Source organism: Peromyscus californicus, unplaced genomic scaffold (genome assembly GCF_007827085.1).
Source record: "Peromyscus californicus insignis strain IS unplaced genomic scaffold, ASM782708v3 Scaffold_4__1_contigs__length_199733344, whole genome shotgun sequence".
NCBI lineage: Eukaryota > Metazoa > Chordata > Mammalia > Rodentia > Cricetidae > Peromyscus > Peromyscus californicus.
In genome coordinates this window covers 175396874-175414366 of record NW_026294562.1, presented here as the reverse complement: position 1 = coordinate 175414366, position 17493 = coordinate 175396874, and the positions used below count along the sequence as shown (strand labels likewise).

At 55.3% G+C, this 17493-nt stretch overlaps 3 protein-coding genes across 4 annotated transcripts; all 3 read left to right on the top strand.

The window, feature by feature from the left end:
- The first annotated feature begins 2939 nt into the window (after positions 1-2939).
- On the top strand, positions 2940-6840 carry Kcna7 (potassium voltage-gated channel subfamily A member 7). Its single transcript, XM_052713252.1, is given in 3 exon segments — positions 2940-3199; positions 3201-3797; positions 6025-6840. Coding segments are annotated over 3 exon segments (1482 nt in total). The 5' UTR covers positions 2940-3130.
- Positions 6841-10259: 3419 nt separating this feature from the next.
- Positions 10260-12605, top strand: Ntf4 (neurotrophin 4). 2 transcript variants are annotated; one of them, XM_052761246.1, is made up of 3 exons: positions 10260-10379; positions 11313-11433; positions 11965-12605. In XM_052761246.1, exon 3 carries the CDS (start codon positions 11976-11978, stop codon positions 12603-12605), a length of 630 nt encoding a protein of 209 aa, XP_052617206.1. In that variant the 5' UTR covers positions 10260-10379; positions 11313-11433; positions 11965-11975. The 2 variants fall into 2 exon arrangements, with proteins under 2 accessions (XP_052617206.1, XP_052617204.1); XM_052761244.1 differs by lacking the exon at positions 10260-10379 and adding an exon at positions 10505-10912.
- Positions 12606-14997: 2392 nt separating this feature from the next.
- Positions 14998-16956, top strand: LOC128124682 (uncharacterized). Its single transcript, XM_052761243.1, has 5 exons — positions 14998-15153; positions 15350-15550; positions 15645-15809; positions 16344-16462; positions 16638-16956. Exons 1-5 carry the CDS (start codon positions 14998-15000, stop codon positions 16954-16956), a joined length of 960 nt encoding a protein of 319 aa, XP_052617203.1.
- The last annotated feature ends 537 nt before the right edge of the window (positions 16957-17493 follow it).

The window sequence follows — 17493 nt, the reverse complement described above, 5'->3', positions numbered from 1 at the left end:
CATAGTGAGTGCTGGGAACAGAACTCGAGACCTCTGGGACGGCAGCAGGTGAACCATCCCTCCAGTGAGCCATCCCCTGACAGTTTATTTGTATGCATTCCACCTGGCTCCTAAGATATTTTTAAATATTTATTTATTTGTTTATTTTATGTATATGAATGCTTTGTTTTCATCCATACCAGAAAAAAACATCAGATCCCACTATAGATGGTTGTGAGTCACCACATGGTTGCTGGCGCTTGAACCCAGGACCTCTGGAAGAGCAGCCAAAGCTCTTAACCGCTGAGCCATCTCTCCACCCCTTAAAATAATTTTTAATTTTATCTATTTACTATTTATTTTTGGTATTAGAGATGGAACCTAAGGCCTTGTAAATGCTAAACAACATTGTAAATAATCATGCCACCAGCCCCTCACTGGGGATTCTAGTCAAATGCTTGACCATCAAGCCACATACATATCCAGCCACATACATATTCTGCTGTTTTCTTGTAAATATCAATAACCAGATAACCTGTCCTGGGTCTCACTCTGTAGACCAGGCTGGCCTCGAACTCACAGAGATCCGCCTGCCTCTGCCCCCAAGTGCTGGGATTAAAGGTGTGCACCACCACCACCCAGCTCCCTTGGGCCTTTCATAGTCTGTTTGCCATATGGAATAACAGTCTAAGGTTCCAGTGAGTAGAGTGTGGACATCTGCTTCCACAGTGTAGACACAGAACAAGGAGCAAGGATTCCAAGTGGCTTAGCCAGTGTTCTATTGCTGTGAAGAGACACCATGACCATGGCAACTCTTACAAAATAAAACACTTAATTGGGGTGGCTTACAGTTCAGAGGTTTAATCCATTATCGTCATGGCAGGAAGCAAGGCAGCACACAGGCAGACATGGTGCTGGAGAGGTAGCAGAGAGTTCTACATCTGGAGTCTCAGGTAACAGGAAGAGATGAGTCACTAGCCTGGCTTGAGCTTCTGAAACCTCAAAGCCCACCCCCAACTCCCCAGTGACATACTTCTTCCAACAAGTAGGCCACACCTACTTAAACAGGCCACACCTCCTAATAGTGACATTTCCTATGAGCCTATGGGGGCCATTTTCCTTCACATCATCACCACACTGAGCCGTGCATGGGTGCCACAGGAAGGTGGGAGGGAGCGTGCTGGGCAGGACCATAGTCCTGGTCCGTGCAGGACAAGCGACCTACTCTAACCTTTGAGAAAAGAAAAAAAACCTCGTGTCAAATGGTAACACGGACTTCACGCTGATGAAGTGTTTTAATGTCATTTGAGGCTCGGGTTTGACACACAGCTAAAGACACACAGGGAAGGAGCCAGCGGAGTCTTGAGGGGCAAGCCATTATCCCAGCTGCTCTTCAGGCTGACGCCAGAGGATTGCCAAGTCAAAGCCCACCTGGGCTACAGAATGAGTTCAAAATCAGCCTGGGCAACTTAGCAAGACTTTGTCTCAAAATAAAAATGAAGACCAAGAAAGGACCGGAGAAACAGCTCAGTGGTAGGGCTCTCCTCTCGTCACATAGACTTTGGATGCTCTCCTCCATCACTCTCAACATTATTATTTGGAGACATTGTCTCTCACTGAACTAGAACCCACACTCAGCTAAACTGGTTGGCCAGTAAGTCCAGGGATCCTGCTATCTCTGTCTCCCCAGGGCTGCCATGAGCAGATTTATACGTGGTCTCACTATGTAGGCCTGGAACCTTGTGTGTGGATCAGGCTGGCCTCAAACCCAGAGGTCTGCTTACCTCTGCCTCACGAGTGCTAGTACTAAAGGTGTGCGACAGCACACATAGTTTCATAACTGACTTTGTTGGAGGTGGGGGGCAGAGGCAGGATGATCTCTGTGAGTCCCAGAAGGACATAAAGCTGGAAAGGGAAATGGCCAAGTTTAGTTGGGAATTACATCTTTTGGTCCAGGTCTCCATTCCGCCAGCAGAGGGCGTGAGGGGTACCTTTCCCAATAGTGGCTAGGTATCAATGCCCTTTACTACCTACCACCCTACCCCATCAGCTGGGACTATTTTTTACCCAGTGTCATTAGACACCGGCGGCTGGAAGCCCATCCTCTGTTTGCCCTTTGGCTCCTGATAGTGACCCTGCGCATCTCCCCGGCCAACTCCAGACCCTTCCCAGCAAGCCCCGCCTCCTTTGCCGCCGTTCTTGGCTTCAGCCCAGACCTTCCATACTAATCTCAAAGCACTTAGAGACATTCTAAGTTCAAACTCTGGTGCTTTCAGTAGCCAGGGATCGGGCGCACGTACGTAACAGTTCACAGTTGCGAAAGAGGCCCCGAGAATTCGGCGAGCACCAGGACTTGCTGCAGAGCTCCTTAGGAGTGATGGTCAGAAACGCAGAGGAATAAACACAACACTCCAGACACATTCATTGAGAAATACTAGGGAAGAAAGAAAGCCAGCAACGAAACCGGGCGTGGTGGTACACATTTGTCATTCCAGCTGTTGGGAGGCAGAGGCAAGAGGCTTGCAAAACTGAGGCCAGTCTGAGCTACATACCCAAATCCACTGTCAGTAAAAAGTAAAACAATAAAAGGCAGACAGATACAGAGGCTCCCAGCCAGAAAAACAGATGTGAGCGGCGACTGGGAAAGCGGATACATTCTCCCCCAAGATGGTAACCTGGGAGGACAGACTAGAGACAGAGGAACTGGAACTGGAAGAGGGAAACACGCTGCAGGTAGACGCCATGGCTCATGACTGTCATCCCAGCAATCCGAAGGACGAGGCAGGAGGATTGCCACGAGTTCGCGGTCAGCTTAAGTTACAAGCTGAGAAGATCGTCTAATAACAAACACATAAATAAATAGCCGTGATGGCATACACCTGTAATCCCAGTATTTGGGAGGTGGAGGCAGGAGAATCATAAATTCAAGGTCATTTCAGCTACACAGTTCTAGGCCACTTTGGGCTACTTAAGATCCTGTGTCATGAAACCAAAAGCCAAACAAATAAAATAGGTGACTACAAGGGAATGCTCCTGAGACCCACGGAAACGCGGGTGGCCGTGGGGAGGGTCAGGTGTGGCAACAGCAGAGGGCGCCGTGCGCCCCGCGGGGTCACGCCGCCCCCTCCCCCGCGCCCTGGCCGGACTTTCCATGCTATTTTTACGCGCGGACACCGGACACCCGGCTGGGCCGGCTGCGGCACCGGGGCCGGGCGTCGGAGCCACACGTCCGTCCGCCGGTCGTCCGAGCTGCGCGCGCTATGGAGCCGGGGTGCCCGCCGCCCTGCGGCTGCTGCGAGCGGCTGGTGCTCAACGTGGCCGGGTTGCGCTTCGAGACCCGCGCGCGCACGCTCGGTCGCTTCCCGGACACGCTGCTGGGGGATCCGGTGCGCCGCAGCCGCTTCTACGACGGCGCACGCCGCGAGTACTTCTTCGACCGACACCGGCCCAGCTTCGACGCGGTTCTCTACTACTATCAGTCGGGCGGACGGCTGAGACGGCCGGCGCACGTGCCGCTCGACGTCTTCCTGGAGGAGGTGTCCTTCTACGGGCTGGGCGCGGCGGCGCTGGCACGGCTGCGCGAGGACGAAGGCTGCGCGGTGCCACCCGAGCGGCCGCTGCCGCGCCACGCCTTTGCGCGCCAGCTCTGGCTGCTCTTTGAGTTCCCCGAGAGCTCGCAGGCTGCGCGAGTGCTCGCCGTGGTCTCTGTGCTCGTCATCCTCGTCTCCATCGTGGTCTTTTGCCTCGAGACGCTGCCAGACTTCCGCGACGACCGCGACGACCCGGGGCTCGCGCCGGTGGCGGCTGCTACTGGCCCGGTGAGGGGCGGGGATTTCGGGAGGGCCAGGGCGGGACCTTGGAAGACCTGGCCAGCCAGAAGGTGCGGCAAAGGGCAGGAGGATGGAAGCACTAAAAAATCCTCGAAACAAACCAATAGTGACTGAGGATGTGCCTCAGAGGTAGACAACTTGCCCAGAATTGCTCAGTGAGGGACTGGGATGTGGCTTAGTGGTAGATCTTCTGTATACAATCACAAAGTGAAGGCTGGGGTTTGTGTGACCCTGTGGTAGAGCTGCAGCCTCCCCCTACACTGTGAGGGACCTGGAGAGATGGCTCAGCTGTTAAGATCACTGACTGTGGACCTAGATTCAATTTCCCAGCACCCACATGATGGCTCACAACCATCTGTAACTCCAGTTCCTTGGGATCTGATGCCCTCTTCTGGCCTCCTTGAACACCAAGGCACACACGTGGTGCACAGACATGCATGCAGGCAAACCACCCATTCACATAAAATAAATAAATAAATAATTTAAAAAAGAGTCCCCCAGTGAGGGGCGTGGCTCAGAGATAGAGCCCCTGCCTAGATTCCCCAACTGAGAAGCTTGGGGGCAATGCCTCGGTGGTAGAACTCCTGCCTAAAATCCATCAGTGAAGGGCTGGGGGCATGGCTCAGTGGAGAACAGCTTGCCAAGCATTTGCAAGGCCCTGGGTTCTGTTCCTAGCAGTGTGAAATGAGCATGTGGGGTCAAAGAGGCTGGAAGACTGCAATGCCTGTGCATCTGACAGGGAGATAGGAAAGGTGGATGGTCAGGCCAGGGTCTACTGCTGGAGCATGGTAGGTTGAGGTTTAGGACTGAGACCTGAAGTAGCAGGAATTTGCACAGAATCAGGTTGGGGTGTGGAGCTGAGGGCCATACACCAAAATCTGTAACCATTCTGAGCCATTATAGTCTGGGCTGGGTTGAAGGCGACAGGAAAGGCTAGGCAGGCAGAAGGCAGAACCAGAGCGGGGTCCTGCCCTTGGAGATTCAATGTGTGTGTGTGTGTGTGTGTGTGTGTGCGCGCGCGCGCACGCAAAATACTGGAAGGAAAGATTCTCCCTGATCAACCATGAAATCAGGAGTTCCCAGCAGTGAAAGAGCAGGGACTGTATTTTGGTTTATTTAAAGAATTGGGGCTGGAGAGATGGCTCAGCGGCTAAGAGCACTGACTGCTCTTCCAGAGGACCTGGGTTCAATTCCCAGCCCCCGTATGGCAGTTCACAACTGTCTGTAACTCCAGGATCCAGCACCCTCACACAGACATACATATAGGCAGAACACCAATAAAATACATTTTAAAAAAATTATAGACATGGGAAAAATAAGTTATAAACAGGGTCTCATTATGTAGCCCAGGGTGGCCTGGAACTTGCTATATAGACCAAGAATGGACTTAAACTCACAAAGATCCAACTGTTTCTGCCTTCTGAGTGCTGGGGTTGAAGATGTGTGCTATGGCAATTGACCCTGTTTTAATTTTTGATGTTCTGTGGTGGAACCCAGGACATTGGGCAGGCACTCTACCGCTGATCCAAACCCCCAGCCCCTCACTGGGTGATGCTAGACAGGAGCTCTACCATTGAACCACACCACTAGCACCTCACTGGGGGATTCTAGGCAGGAACACTATCACTGAGCCACACCCCAGCCCCTCAGAGGAATTCTAAGCAGGGGCTGTATCAATGACTGCATACATCCCTTTTATTTTATCTTTAAAGATTTATTTATTTTATTTTATGTATATGGGTGTTTTGCCTGAATGTGTGCACATATGCACCACGTGCGTGTCTAGTGCAATGGGTCTCCAGAGCTGGAGGTGCAGACAATTGGGAGCTACCATGTAGATACTGGGAATTGAGCCCAGGTCCTCTAGAGGAGCAGCCAGTGCTCTTAACTGCTGAGCCATCTCTCCAGCCTCTCACTTTTTATTTTGAAACAGAATCTCACTAAGTTACCCAGGTCTGCCTTGAGTTTACTTCTCCTGCCTCAGTCTACTGAGTATGACAGACTTGGACCACCAGGCCCTTGAGACACGATCTTTTTGCCCAAAGGTCTGAAGAACAGAAAGTCAGCCATCCAAAGAGAGTCCCTAGGGTCCTGGGTTGTACAGGACAGTCAGACCGCTGGGGAACCTTGGGAACATGGCTACTCTACTTTGATACTGAAGCAGTGACTACAGGTGTTGGCCCGTCTCCCTAACCCCTCTCTGTCCCCTCTGCAGTTCCTCACTCGGCTGAATGGCTCCAGCCCCATGCCAGGGGCTCCTTCCCGTCTGCCCTTCAGTGATCCGTTTTTTGTGGTGGAGACCCTCTGTATCTGCTGGTTCTCCTTTGAGCTGCTGGTGCGTCTGGTGGCCTGCCCAAGCAAGGCCGTATTTTTCAAGAATGTGATGAACCTTATCGACTTCGTGGCCATCCTGCCTTACTTTGTGGCGCTGGGCACCGAGCTAGCCCGGCAGCGGGGTGTGGGTCAGCCGGCCATGTCCCTGGCCATCCTAAGGGTCATCCGATTGGTGCGTGTCTTCCGTATCTTCAAGCTATCCAGGCATTCAAAGGGCCTACAGATCCTGGGTCAGACGCTGCGGGCCTCCATGCGTGAACTAGGTCTCCTCATCTTCTTCCTCTTCATTGGTGTGGTCCTCTTTTCCAGTGCAGTCTACTTTGCTGAAGTGGACCGGGCGGATACCCATTTCACCAGCATCCCAGAATCCTTCTGGTGGGCAGTGGTCACCATGACCACAGTTGGCTATGGAGACATGGCACCCGTCACCGTGGGTGGCAAGATCGTGGGCTCTCTGTGTGCCATTGCCGGCGTGCTCACCATCTCTCTGCCTGTACCCGTCATTGTCTCCAACTTCAGCTACTTTTATCACCGGGAGACAGAGGGTGAAGAGGCAGGGATGTACAGCCATGTGGACACGCAGCCCTGCGTCACACTGGAGGGCAAGGCTAATGGGGGACTGGTGGACGCTGAGGTCCCTGAACTCCTGCCGCCACTCTGGCCTCCCGCTGGGAAACACATGGTGACCGAGGTGTGAGGGACAGCGGGGGTCTTCAGGAAGCAGTGGGCGGGAGGGAGGAGGGGCAGGTGCTGGGTTAAGGAACAGAGACTGAATGTGGAGTTATGTCACGTGGTAGCTCCTCGGGGGGCCTTAAGTAGACATGAATGGCCAGGGTTTGCATTGAGTCCAGGGGGTCCCCATCGGTTGTTCAAATCTACAGGACCCTATGAGTAGCACTAAAAGAGGCTTGTCATGGTTGTGGGTTTCCTGGGTCTATGTGGGGTCTCATTCAAGTATGTGATGAGCAGTCGTGTGGCTTTGCGTCCCCTAGGGCCACGTTGGCTCCACTGTTAAGAGTGATCATGTGGCTGCATAGTCATGCACAGAAGTTATGTGGAGATGCACAGAAGAGTGTATGGATTCGTGCTTCTTCTAGGACCCACGTTATTTTAGGTTCTGTGAGCTATGGAGCCTTGCAGACAGAATGGGATCACCCTGGGTCCTGATGGGAAAAACTGGGTTAGAGTATAAGAGAGGAGGAGGCTGAGACCCAGAGAGTGAGGGACAGAGACCCCCCAAGCGACAGTCTCTGCATTATATAATGTTGTAGGGCTGGAACCTGTTTAGGGCCATGCAGAGCTGAGATGTGTGACAGTGTGAGTCTTCTAAGGGCCATACAGTTGAGTCTGATGACTTCTTTGGTCTCATGGGACCATGCTGACTCCTGTCACTGTGAGTCCTGTGGGAGTGTATGTGAGGGCCATACGACCATAGGACCATGATAAGTAGTAGCATCAGGACCCAAGAGTCACAGCACAGATAAAATAACTGCAGGGGAGCAAGCATGGGCACGTGGGTGTGTGTGGCCCACTGAGCAAGCTTGCTCGGGGCTATGCACTCTAGCTGGCAGCTTCTGTCTCCCTGGGTCCCCTGCCCCATCTATCTGGAGAGGCTCTGTGGGAACTAGTAGTCAGCTTACGTTGCTCATTTGGGACCCGGGGCTATGCTGCCCTGAGCTGTAGCACAGAGATTCAAAGGCTGGAGCTACAAGGGAAGAAAAACACAGCGGAGAAAGAGTAGGACCAGGGGGACAGAGACCTAGAGAAGAGAGAGGAGAGAAAGGAAGGGGTGGGAGAGAGGAAAGGGAGAGGGAGGGAGGAGGGAGAGAGACCCAGAGAGAGGAAACCAAGAATGAGGGATGGCACAGAGTGGTGGATGTCAGACATGCAGAAAGAGGGAGAGATGTACTAAAGAGAAGAGAGAGAAAACAGAGACCATGTCGCCTTGAGCCCAAGGGTCACCCTTTCTGATCTCTGAGTCATAACAGACTCTAAGCCATGGCGTCAGCATCCCTCACAGCCAAGGAAGGTCACCACACTCCTGGAGGTGCTCTGTGTTTCCTAGGGCAGAAACCCAAGGCTGTAAAATGCTGTGGCTTCCCCCAAGGTCACACAGCACGTCAGAGGGCCAGGACTGGCATCGGCCTGCCTGTTCACCCCCACAGCTTCTGGTATGCAGGTATTACCAGAGGCCACTGGTCCTGTGTCTTTTTGTTTCGTTTTGTCTTTGGAGACAGGGTCCTTCTATGTAGCTCCTGGAACTCACTTTGTAGACCAGGCTAGCTTTGAACTCACAGAGATCCTCCTGCCTCTGCCTCTCAAGTGCTGGAATTAAAGGTTTGGGCCACCACCGCCTGGCAAGGCCCTGCATCTCATAGAGGAGGAAGCTGATATTGGAGGGAGCAGTATTATCCTGGGCTACTGAGAGAAATGTTTTTGGAGTCTTCTGGGACTGAGAGACAGTTTAGGGAAGAGGAGAGGTTACAATTACTAACAGAGATCAAGGTATATGACTGGCATTAACTTATTAAAACCTGTTCACTGGTGCCGAGTGTTGAGTTATTTTTGATAACGATGTCACCTGCTTCAGTCACATGAAACTCTTGCTTAAGACCAGAGGGTAAGGCATCTCAGGGGGGCTGCTGGGAGGATCTGCCTCCTTTGAGACATCAGACATCAGGGAAAGGATGTGAGACGAGGCCTCTTCATCGCCAGCCATCCTGCTATACAAGAGAGAGGAGGGATGGCGGAGAGGGCCTGACGGTGCTGGACATGATAGAACCTCAGGGTGGTCGCTTCTCTTCTACATAGACTCACATTCAGTCATAGATATGGAGACTGACCTGCACACAGGCACCAAAGACAGAGATGTAGGGCACGGAGTCGATCACAGAGGACATGCGAGAGATGATGGATCAGACAGAGGCCGGGCAGAAGAGAAGCAGGGTTCAGAGAGCAAGGAGATGGGGGGGGGGGGGGGGGGGGAAGAGACCAAGAGACAGAATTTCCCTGTTCTTTACAGACTTCGCCCTTGAGACTGGAGCTGGAGTCCCTTGGTAGGGATGTCAGCAAAGAGTGAGAGGTCAGAGGGGTGACCCAAATGGACACCCAGGCTAGGAAGTGTCCCTTCCCACCTCCAATAAACAACTGGAGTGGGCTCTGAGTCACCCTGGCTGGGATGGCAACTTGTGGGGAAAACCCTAATCTGGGGACACCCTTCCTGCCACTTTGCCATGCTATATATAGGTTGGGGGGGATGGGTGCTGGGTGACCCCCCCCCAAGGCAAGTGTCAGCTTTCCTCCTAAATATAGCTGGGGGTAGGGGAGCCAGAGTCTCACAGAGGCCATGGGAGAGCAAAGGGCCACCCTAGGGACCGTCCAGCTGCAGTGATGCCGGCCCTGCTTGAGGGCTCTGCTGCCTTTCTTTCCGAGGTCCACTTCTTGGACTATTTCCCTCCCTCGGGGGCTCTGGCTCTTCTGGCTCAGTTTTTCTCCCCTCTGTCTTCTTTCTCTTCACTATGGGTCACAGTTGACTGTTTCGCTAGACAGGTCACAGTTCTCAAAGCCCACCATGTTCTCCTCGCTCTAATTACCTTGAAGTTTTCTTATCCGCCCCGAGACTCCCTGGTCCCCAGCCAGGAAATTCCAGGATAGGAGACTATGTGGGGAGCCCCCACAGTCACTGTCTCCGGCGTTGGGCCTTATCGCTGCTGCACGAGCCCAGCTGGCTAATGTCTGGCAGGGAGATCCAGGAGGGGAGACAGGAGCAGAGGGTGGGAACCTGTACTAGACACCATAGCAATTCCAGGCCTGAACCGGGGACTGGTGGAAAAGACTGGGGCCTGGACCCCTCTGTCTGAGGGAGGAGGGCTGGGTTCTGAACACTGGGTCTGAACCCCTGTGTCCGAAGAGGGAGGGCTGGAGCCTGCACCCCTAGGTCTGAGAGAGGAGGGGCGGGGTCTGGACCCCAGTGTCTGATGGAGGAGGGCTATAGCCTAGTCTCTGGAACTGAAGTTGCCGAGGCCCGGCTTCCGAGGTGCCGGCCCGCGCGGGCTAGGCGGGATCCCCCGCCCCTCCTGCGCCGTCGGGCGCCGCCCCGCCTCCTCCCAGACCCAGGCCCTCCCAAGCGCAAACGGCGAGTAGCCGGCTAGCAGCGGGTGTCCGAGCTGCCAGCGAGCCGGAGGAGGAGCCGCGGCGGCGCCAAGGGCAGCCAGGGAGCAGAGAAGGGCGCCCCAGGTAAGCGCTCCGCGCCTCCTCCGGCAGATTCCGCCTTCCAGGTCGCCCAGCCCCCGGGTAGGGAGGGACGGGGGCGGGGCCGACAGGGGCGGGGCTTGGCGGAGGAAACTGAGGCAGGACGGAAGTGTCCAAATGGTAGAACCGATCTCCTCCAACCGACTCAGGAGTAGGGATCCCTAGTCCAATTTTCCTGGATGGAGAAGCAGGGCGTCCCCATTTATAAGCACCTTGGAGGAGCGGCCGCAACCCCAGAACCTGTGGGTCTGAGGGAGGAGGCGGCCGGAGTCCAAGAAACCTAGTCTGCAGGGGGAGGCATCTGGGGAACCAGAACACCCTCGCTGAGGGAGGATGGTTCTGGGGCCTTGGACCCATGGGTCTGAGGAAGCAGGCAGCTGTGAACCTGGACACCTAGTCTGAGGGAGGAGGCAGCGGGTACCCGCACTCCCTGTGCTGGTGTGCTCAACCTCTGCCCCTGCTCACACTCCACACTTCCCATTCCCCCGTCTCGGAGCCTGGCCAGACAGACACTCCAGGTATGCGCAGTCGGAGTCTTGGGCGGGCCCTGGCCTGTCCTGCGAGGAGCGAACATTCCAGGAAGCAGCCTCAGGGACCCAGAGCCCTGAGCGTGGGCCGGCAGGGACCCGGGTGTCCAGGCCAGCCCCACCCCCGCCGCGTCCGGTGGAGGAGCGGGAGGAGGGGATGGAATCTCTTCCAGTCGCCTCACCTGCCCCTCCTTTCGGCACCCCACCCCCATCTGCTTCCCATCCCTCCAGAGCTGACACCTGCAGCGGGAAGGGGCCTCTGGAGTGGGCGGGGCCTCTACTCCAGGGTACCCTAGGCTGGCAAAGACTCTGGAAAGGGTGGCATTTTGGGGGGGGTGGGGGCGTGCCCTTCCCCCATCTGCCTATGTAACCGGTTTCCTTCCTCCCACAGGTGGTTGCCCCCTCCCTCTCCTGAGATGTCAGGGAGGAGACTACCTGTATCCTACACAGGGGCCCCACAGAGCTTGGGGGCCCCCACCCCCAGAGTGAGGAGGTGGAGGTGCTGCTGACAGGTCTGGTATTCATTCATCTGCTGCTTTCCAGTCCCGGGCCAGCTTCTAGAATGTTCTAGCCTCTCCATCTCCCTCCCAGCATCTCCCAGCACCTGGGTCAGTCTCACACTCAGGGGTTTCTCTGGGTTATAGGACACGAGGGCCAAATGGCATTGCCCAGAATCCAGTCCACGCCACTTGCTGGCTGTGTGACCCGGTAGAAATCATTTCTCCTTTTGTTTGACTGTACAGCCCTGGCTGGCATGGAACTCACTGTGGGAACAGGGCTGGCCTCAAACATGTGGCCATCTTCCCGCCTCTGCCTCCTGGGTGCTGAGTTTACAGGTGTACATCACCACGCCCAGCTTTGGCTGTTCATTCACACCAGCTGAATAGTTATTATTAATCTAAGAGTTAAGCATTCTCCAAGTTCTAGAACACAGAGTGCCCCTAAGGTCCTCCCACAGTCTGCCAGGCTGACAGCCGTGGGGGGGGCACAGGGGGGACCCTGACTTCTATTACCCAGGCATCTTCCTTCTTCTCCATTTTCAGGTGTGCAAGCCATGCTCCCTCACCACTCCCGCTCTCTCTTCCTTTTCCTTTTCCTCCTCCCCAGCGTCCCCATGGAGCCCCAACCCCCATCCTCCACCTTGCCCCCATTTCTGGCCCCTGAGTGGGACCTCCTGTCTCCCCGTGTGGCCCTGTCAAGGGGCGCCCCTGCTGGGCCCCCTCTCCTCTTCCTGCTGGAGGCCGGAGCCTATGGGGAGCCGGCAGCGACCCCAGCCAACCGCAGCCGGCGTGGGGTGAGTGAGACAGCGCCCGCGAGCCGCCGGGGTGAGCTGGCAGTGTGCGACGCAGTGAGTGGCTGGGTGACGGACCGGCGGACGGCTGTGGACTTGCGTGGGCGCGAGGTGGAGGTGCTGGGCGAGGTGCCTGCAGCAGGTGGCAGTCCCCTGCGTCAGTACTTCTTCGAGACGCGATGCAAGGCCGAAAGCGCTGGGGAAGGTGGCCCGGGTGTGGGCGGAGGGGGCTGTCGCGGCGTGGATCGGAGGCACTGGCTCTCAGAATGCAAGGCCAAGCAGTCCTATGTGCGGGCGTTGACTGCAGACTCCCAGGGCCGCGTGGGCTGGCGCTGGATTCGGATCGATACAGCTTGCGTCTGCACGCTGCTCAGCCGAACAGGCCGGGCCTGAGGACTCCAGCTTGGGAACTGCTCAGGTTGAGGAGAGAAAAGAGCTGGATGCTAAAGGACCTCAGAGGCGACCCGGCTGCTCTACTGTGCCTTCTGATTGAGAACTGGAAAAAAAAATCAAATCTCTCATTTTTGAGAGCTCAATCTGTGTGGAATGTTTGATGAAACCAAATGGAGTTTCAAGGGATGAATAGGAGTTCTCCTGGAGGAACTTGACAGTAATAATAATAGACAATGATTGCTATCTACTGTTTATTAGACCTTATACTTAACTCTGCTGACCATTCCAACATCAGAGGATCCTGGCTCACCCTGGCAAGAGGGACCAGGAAAGAACGTGTGAAAAAGTGATGTGAGCACTAGGGACTGGTTGCCTAGCATGTATCAAGTCCTGGGCTCTATCCTGAGGACCACATCATAAACCATGTACAGTGGGAAATCTGCAATGCCAGCCCTTGGGAGGTAAAAGCAGGCAGATCGGGAGTTCAAAGCCATTCCTAGCTACATAGGGAGTTCGAGGCCAGCCTTGTCGACATGAGAACCTATCTCAAAAAGAAGAAAAGAAAAAACAAAAAGGAGTGGGCTCTGTTGTGATACATGCCTGTAATCCTAATACTTGAGAGGCAGGAGTTCAAAGCCATTCCTAGCTACATAGGGAGTTCGAGGCCAGCCTTGTCGACATGAGAACCTATCTCAAAAAGAAGAAAAGAAAAAACAAAAAGGAGTGGGCTCTGTTGTGATACATGCCTGTAATCCTAATACTTGAGAGGCTGCAGACAGGATTGCCTCTAGTTCCAGGACAGCCTGGGTCGCATAGACTGGCAGGGGCATGGGGCGCAGGGAGTTGGGGGGGATGGGTCAAGTGGGAACACGATGGAAGCAACTGGCCCTAGAACCTTGAGGATGTGGTCAGTGGAGACCATCATGGTGGAGCTGTGGTTGAAATGAGGAGCCTGACCTGGCCAAGGCAGACAAGTGTTGGCTTGGAATACAGCACTCTGCTTTGAGTAGTGAGCATCCAGGGAAGTACAAGCAGGCTTGGATGCCTCATACCCAGAACAGACCCTAGTCTGTTTTGTTTAGTTTTGATTTTGGAGACAGGGTCTCACGCAGCTCAGGCTGACTTTGAACTCACTGTTGAACTCCTTATCTCCTGCTCCCACCTCCCAAGTGCTGGCATTACAATTTACGCAGTGCTGGGGTTGGAACCTGGGCCTCCTGCATGCTGGGCAAGCATGCCATCACCTGGACCCCGCCACACACACATATCTTTTTTAAAAAAATGTTTTGGGACAAGTTCTCATGAAGCTCAGGCTGGCCTACAACTGGAATATGTTGCTGAGGATGACCTTACATTTTTTTAAAGATTTCTTTATTTTATGTGTATTCAGTGTTTTGCCTTCATGTATGATGTGCATCATGGTGGTGTCTGCAGTGGCCAGAACAGAATATTGGATCCCCTGGAACTGGAGTTACAGATGTTTGTGAGGCACCATGTGGGTCCTGGGAAATGAACCCTAGTCCTCTGCAAGAGCAGCCAGTGCTCTGAACTGTTGATCCATCTCTCCCGACCCACCTTCACAGGGGTGTGCGTCCACACCTGGGAGACAGGGAGGGCCTCTCTAAGGTAGACCAGGCTGGACTCGTAGACCAGGCTGGACTCGACAGACAGCCTTCGTTTTGGAGCAACAGCCAATGCCACCGCAGGAGGGTGTATAAACATATTCTTTGGAGGCCAGCTTCTCCCACCCTGAGTGAGCCTGGACCACTAGCCAGGCAGAACCTGCCCCTGATGCTCTGAGGGTGGCCGTATTCCCATCCTCTAACCACCTCCCTCTGTCTCTCTGACTTCCTGTCTCTTTTCTGTGGGTGAGGAGCCCCTTTTTTTCTGTTTCCTGATGTATTTCCCACCCCCCACCCCGTACCCCAGCCCCCATACCCAGGTGGAAGTTTTCAGCCAACTGAAAGGCAGACAGGACTGGGGACGCTCACCCTTCAGCCTTCATGGAAAAGAGCTGTCTGGAAACTGTTACCCCGAGGTAGGCAGGCCTGGCAGAAGAGGAGGCAGCCCCAGGGCCAGGGGCCCTGCAGCAAAGGGGCGTTTAGTTCTCCACCCCCTCAATCAGCCTGTCTCCGTGTGTGCGGTACCCCCCCCCCTCCCCCGACCTCCTGCCTCCTTTCTCCTCCTCTTGGGAGTCTCCACCCTTCCCCACATATCTGTGTCTCTGTGCCGGTCTTAGGGTCTCCTCCATCCTCCTCTTCCAAAATCTTAGTCTGAGTTCCCCGAATTCTCCCCACGCCATTGGCTGGGCTGAGGGTGGGCGGGTTCTGTTACGAGGGGCAACGGCTACACCACAACAAGCCACTTCTTGGCTTCAGAGAGTGTGAGAACTATGGCAGGCCGGACACTAGCTCTGCGATATGGGCCCCCTTGGTCCCCCATTTCTGAAACCGAGGTTCCTGGAACTTGGCCCAGCTGGCATCTCACCAGCAGCGGGGTCGCCCACCACAGGATCCCACCGGCACCCTTTCCTCCGCCCATTCTACAGGTGAGAGGACCCAGGGCCGAGGGCGAGACAGGGAAAGGGGGCAGTTCCCAAACCTGTGTGCTAGGAGGAAAGAGGACTCGGGTTAGGCTCCTGGTTTGAACGGGGCGGGGCCTGGGAGCCTGCACGCCAGGAGCTGGAGGAAGGGAAGGGGAAGGCCCCTTGGGTCTTTTGGCTGAACTATGCGCCTTCTCCCCAGCCGACGGTCCTGGCACCCCTGCCCGCAGCCGTGAGGCACGACCCGCGCATCTGGGCCTTTGACGAAGTCATCAACAGATGGGAAACCACCTCAGGCTCGGCACACAGGCCCAAGACACACGGCGGGCCCTGTGCCCAGCCCAAGGCAGCAGAGCATGAGGACCCTGGGCGGGTACTTGGGATCAAGTCTTTGGCAGAGAAGGTAGGGTTCTGGAATCCTGCAGCCTGGGGGATGGAGAGTTGGACACTGAAGCCCCTGCTTGCTCACCTTGAGTCTTTGGACCACCTTCTTGTAGCTAAGAAGACACCAGGGTTGGGGTGTCCCCCTGGACACAAAATACCAGATCAGCGAGACGAAGGCAGAGCACACGGGCTGCCCAGGTCTGGACCAGAGTGCCCCCCTCTTTGTGGAGCCCCAGCCCCCGGAGCTCGTTGACCACCACCGTGGGGGCCCGTCCCAGGTAGAGCAAGCAAGCTTGGACACTGGGGAGCAGCCTGCGCTGTCCAGAGGTTTGGGGACCAGACTCAATTGCTGGGCTGGAGGAAGCTTGCACTCGAGGGTGAACCTAAAAGGTATTGGATTAGGGTCAGGATACTGAAACTTGACCTCTGGAGGAGGCTCAATGTTGCTTCTGAGGCTGTGGGGTGCTGGTGCAATGAAGTTAAGTAGTTGCTCCTCAGAGCTGGACTAGAATATTCTGAGACAGGATAGGTTAGCAGATGGAAGTTAGGTTTACGGGCGAGGAAACAGTTAGGTGGGATTGTTATTCAAGATACACTTAATGTCCAGTGTCTGGGTAACTGTTTGGACTAGGAGGGAACTGGAAAGGGGGCGTGGCTGCAGCTGGAGTTTGGGTTTTTGGCCAGTGTTTAAGATGGAGTGCAGGGCTCCCAAGGACCCTGATTTGAGGCACAAAGCCCGAGATTAGTGGGAGAGCTTTGATAGGGTACACCCAGTATCTTTCTTGTCCACTTCCTTTCCCAATACTCCTCAGGCCCTAATCCCCTGGACGAGAAACCCAGAGTTGGCTGGCCAGCCCTTTACAGTGTGTAAGATTGGTGTCCTGGGCCGCCTCCAGCCCTACCTGACCACCTCTGTACGCGACTTCTCCAGGTGAGCCTCTGACCCTCCCCTCTGCAGTTCCAACTGCAAATACAGGAACCACAGTACTGGCCCAGCTCCACTCTGGAGCTCAGAACCCAGAGCCTCCTCTAAGGCAGCAAGAGCCCATTTCCAGGATCCGAACTCTGTTGCTCTTGGTCCTATTCACCTGCTGTTCCACCCACAGGAAAGAGCTGTCTGGACACCCTGGCCGGGACACAGTGGTGAAGTCACAGCCTCCCCGCCACCTTAAGCTGCTACCAAGGGAGCGCCTAGCTCGGGCGTGCCCAGTGCCACCGGCTGTGCCGTACCTAGGGGCCCTGCCTCTGACCCAGGAGTCTTATGGGCCCTCGGTGCACCCGCTCCGCAAGCTGGATCGCTTTTGCCCACTAGAGGCCCCCTGGGGAGGCCCCCACCCGATGCCAGTGCCTGGCATCTACAGCGTGCCCAAGGCCTACTGCACTGAGAACTCCCGCTATGGGAGTGCCAGGGCAGAGCTGGTGTGAGCATGTGAGCCCTGCCCATCAGGCAGACATAGACTCCAGCATCGGATTTGTGGGTTGTGGGCAGGTCAACCCAGGCATACCCCACGCTTGCAGAGGAGCCTCCTCCAGGTGGAGCTTACTGATCAAGGAGTTTTATAGCTGAAACTACACCCATTTCTGGACCCATGCATCCTGATTAGGGAGTTGGGTGAGGGGCAGTTGCTCCACCTCTGGTTGAAGGTGTCTGGGTACAGTTGGAGGCCCACTTGGCATGGGGGGAACCTAAGACCGTAGCTGAGCTGTACCTTCTATAGGGTTGCACCGAGGCATGAAAATGAGCTAGCCCCCAGCACCTTAGGGGCCCAGCCAGCAGCCTACAGGATACCCTCCCCTTTCCCCTTCTGTGATGGGGTGAAGGATCCAAGCGTCCTTCCTGCACTCCCAACGTCCGCTAGGCTCACACCTGGGCTGAGTATGAGGCCAATCACCGTGCACTGGAGCTGGTTCCTCACTTCCCTGACCTTGTCTGTCTCTCGCCCCCAAAGAGATTAGTGTCTA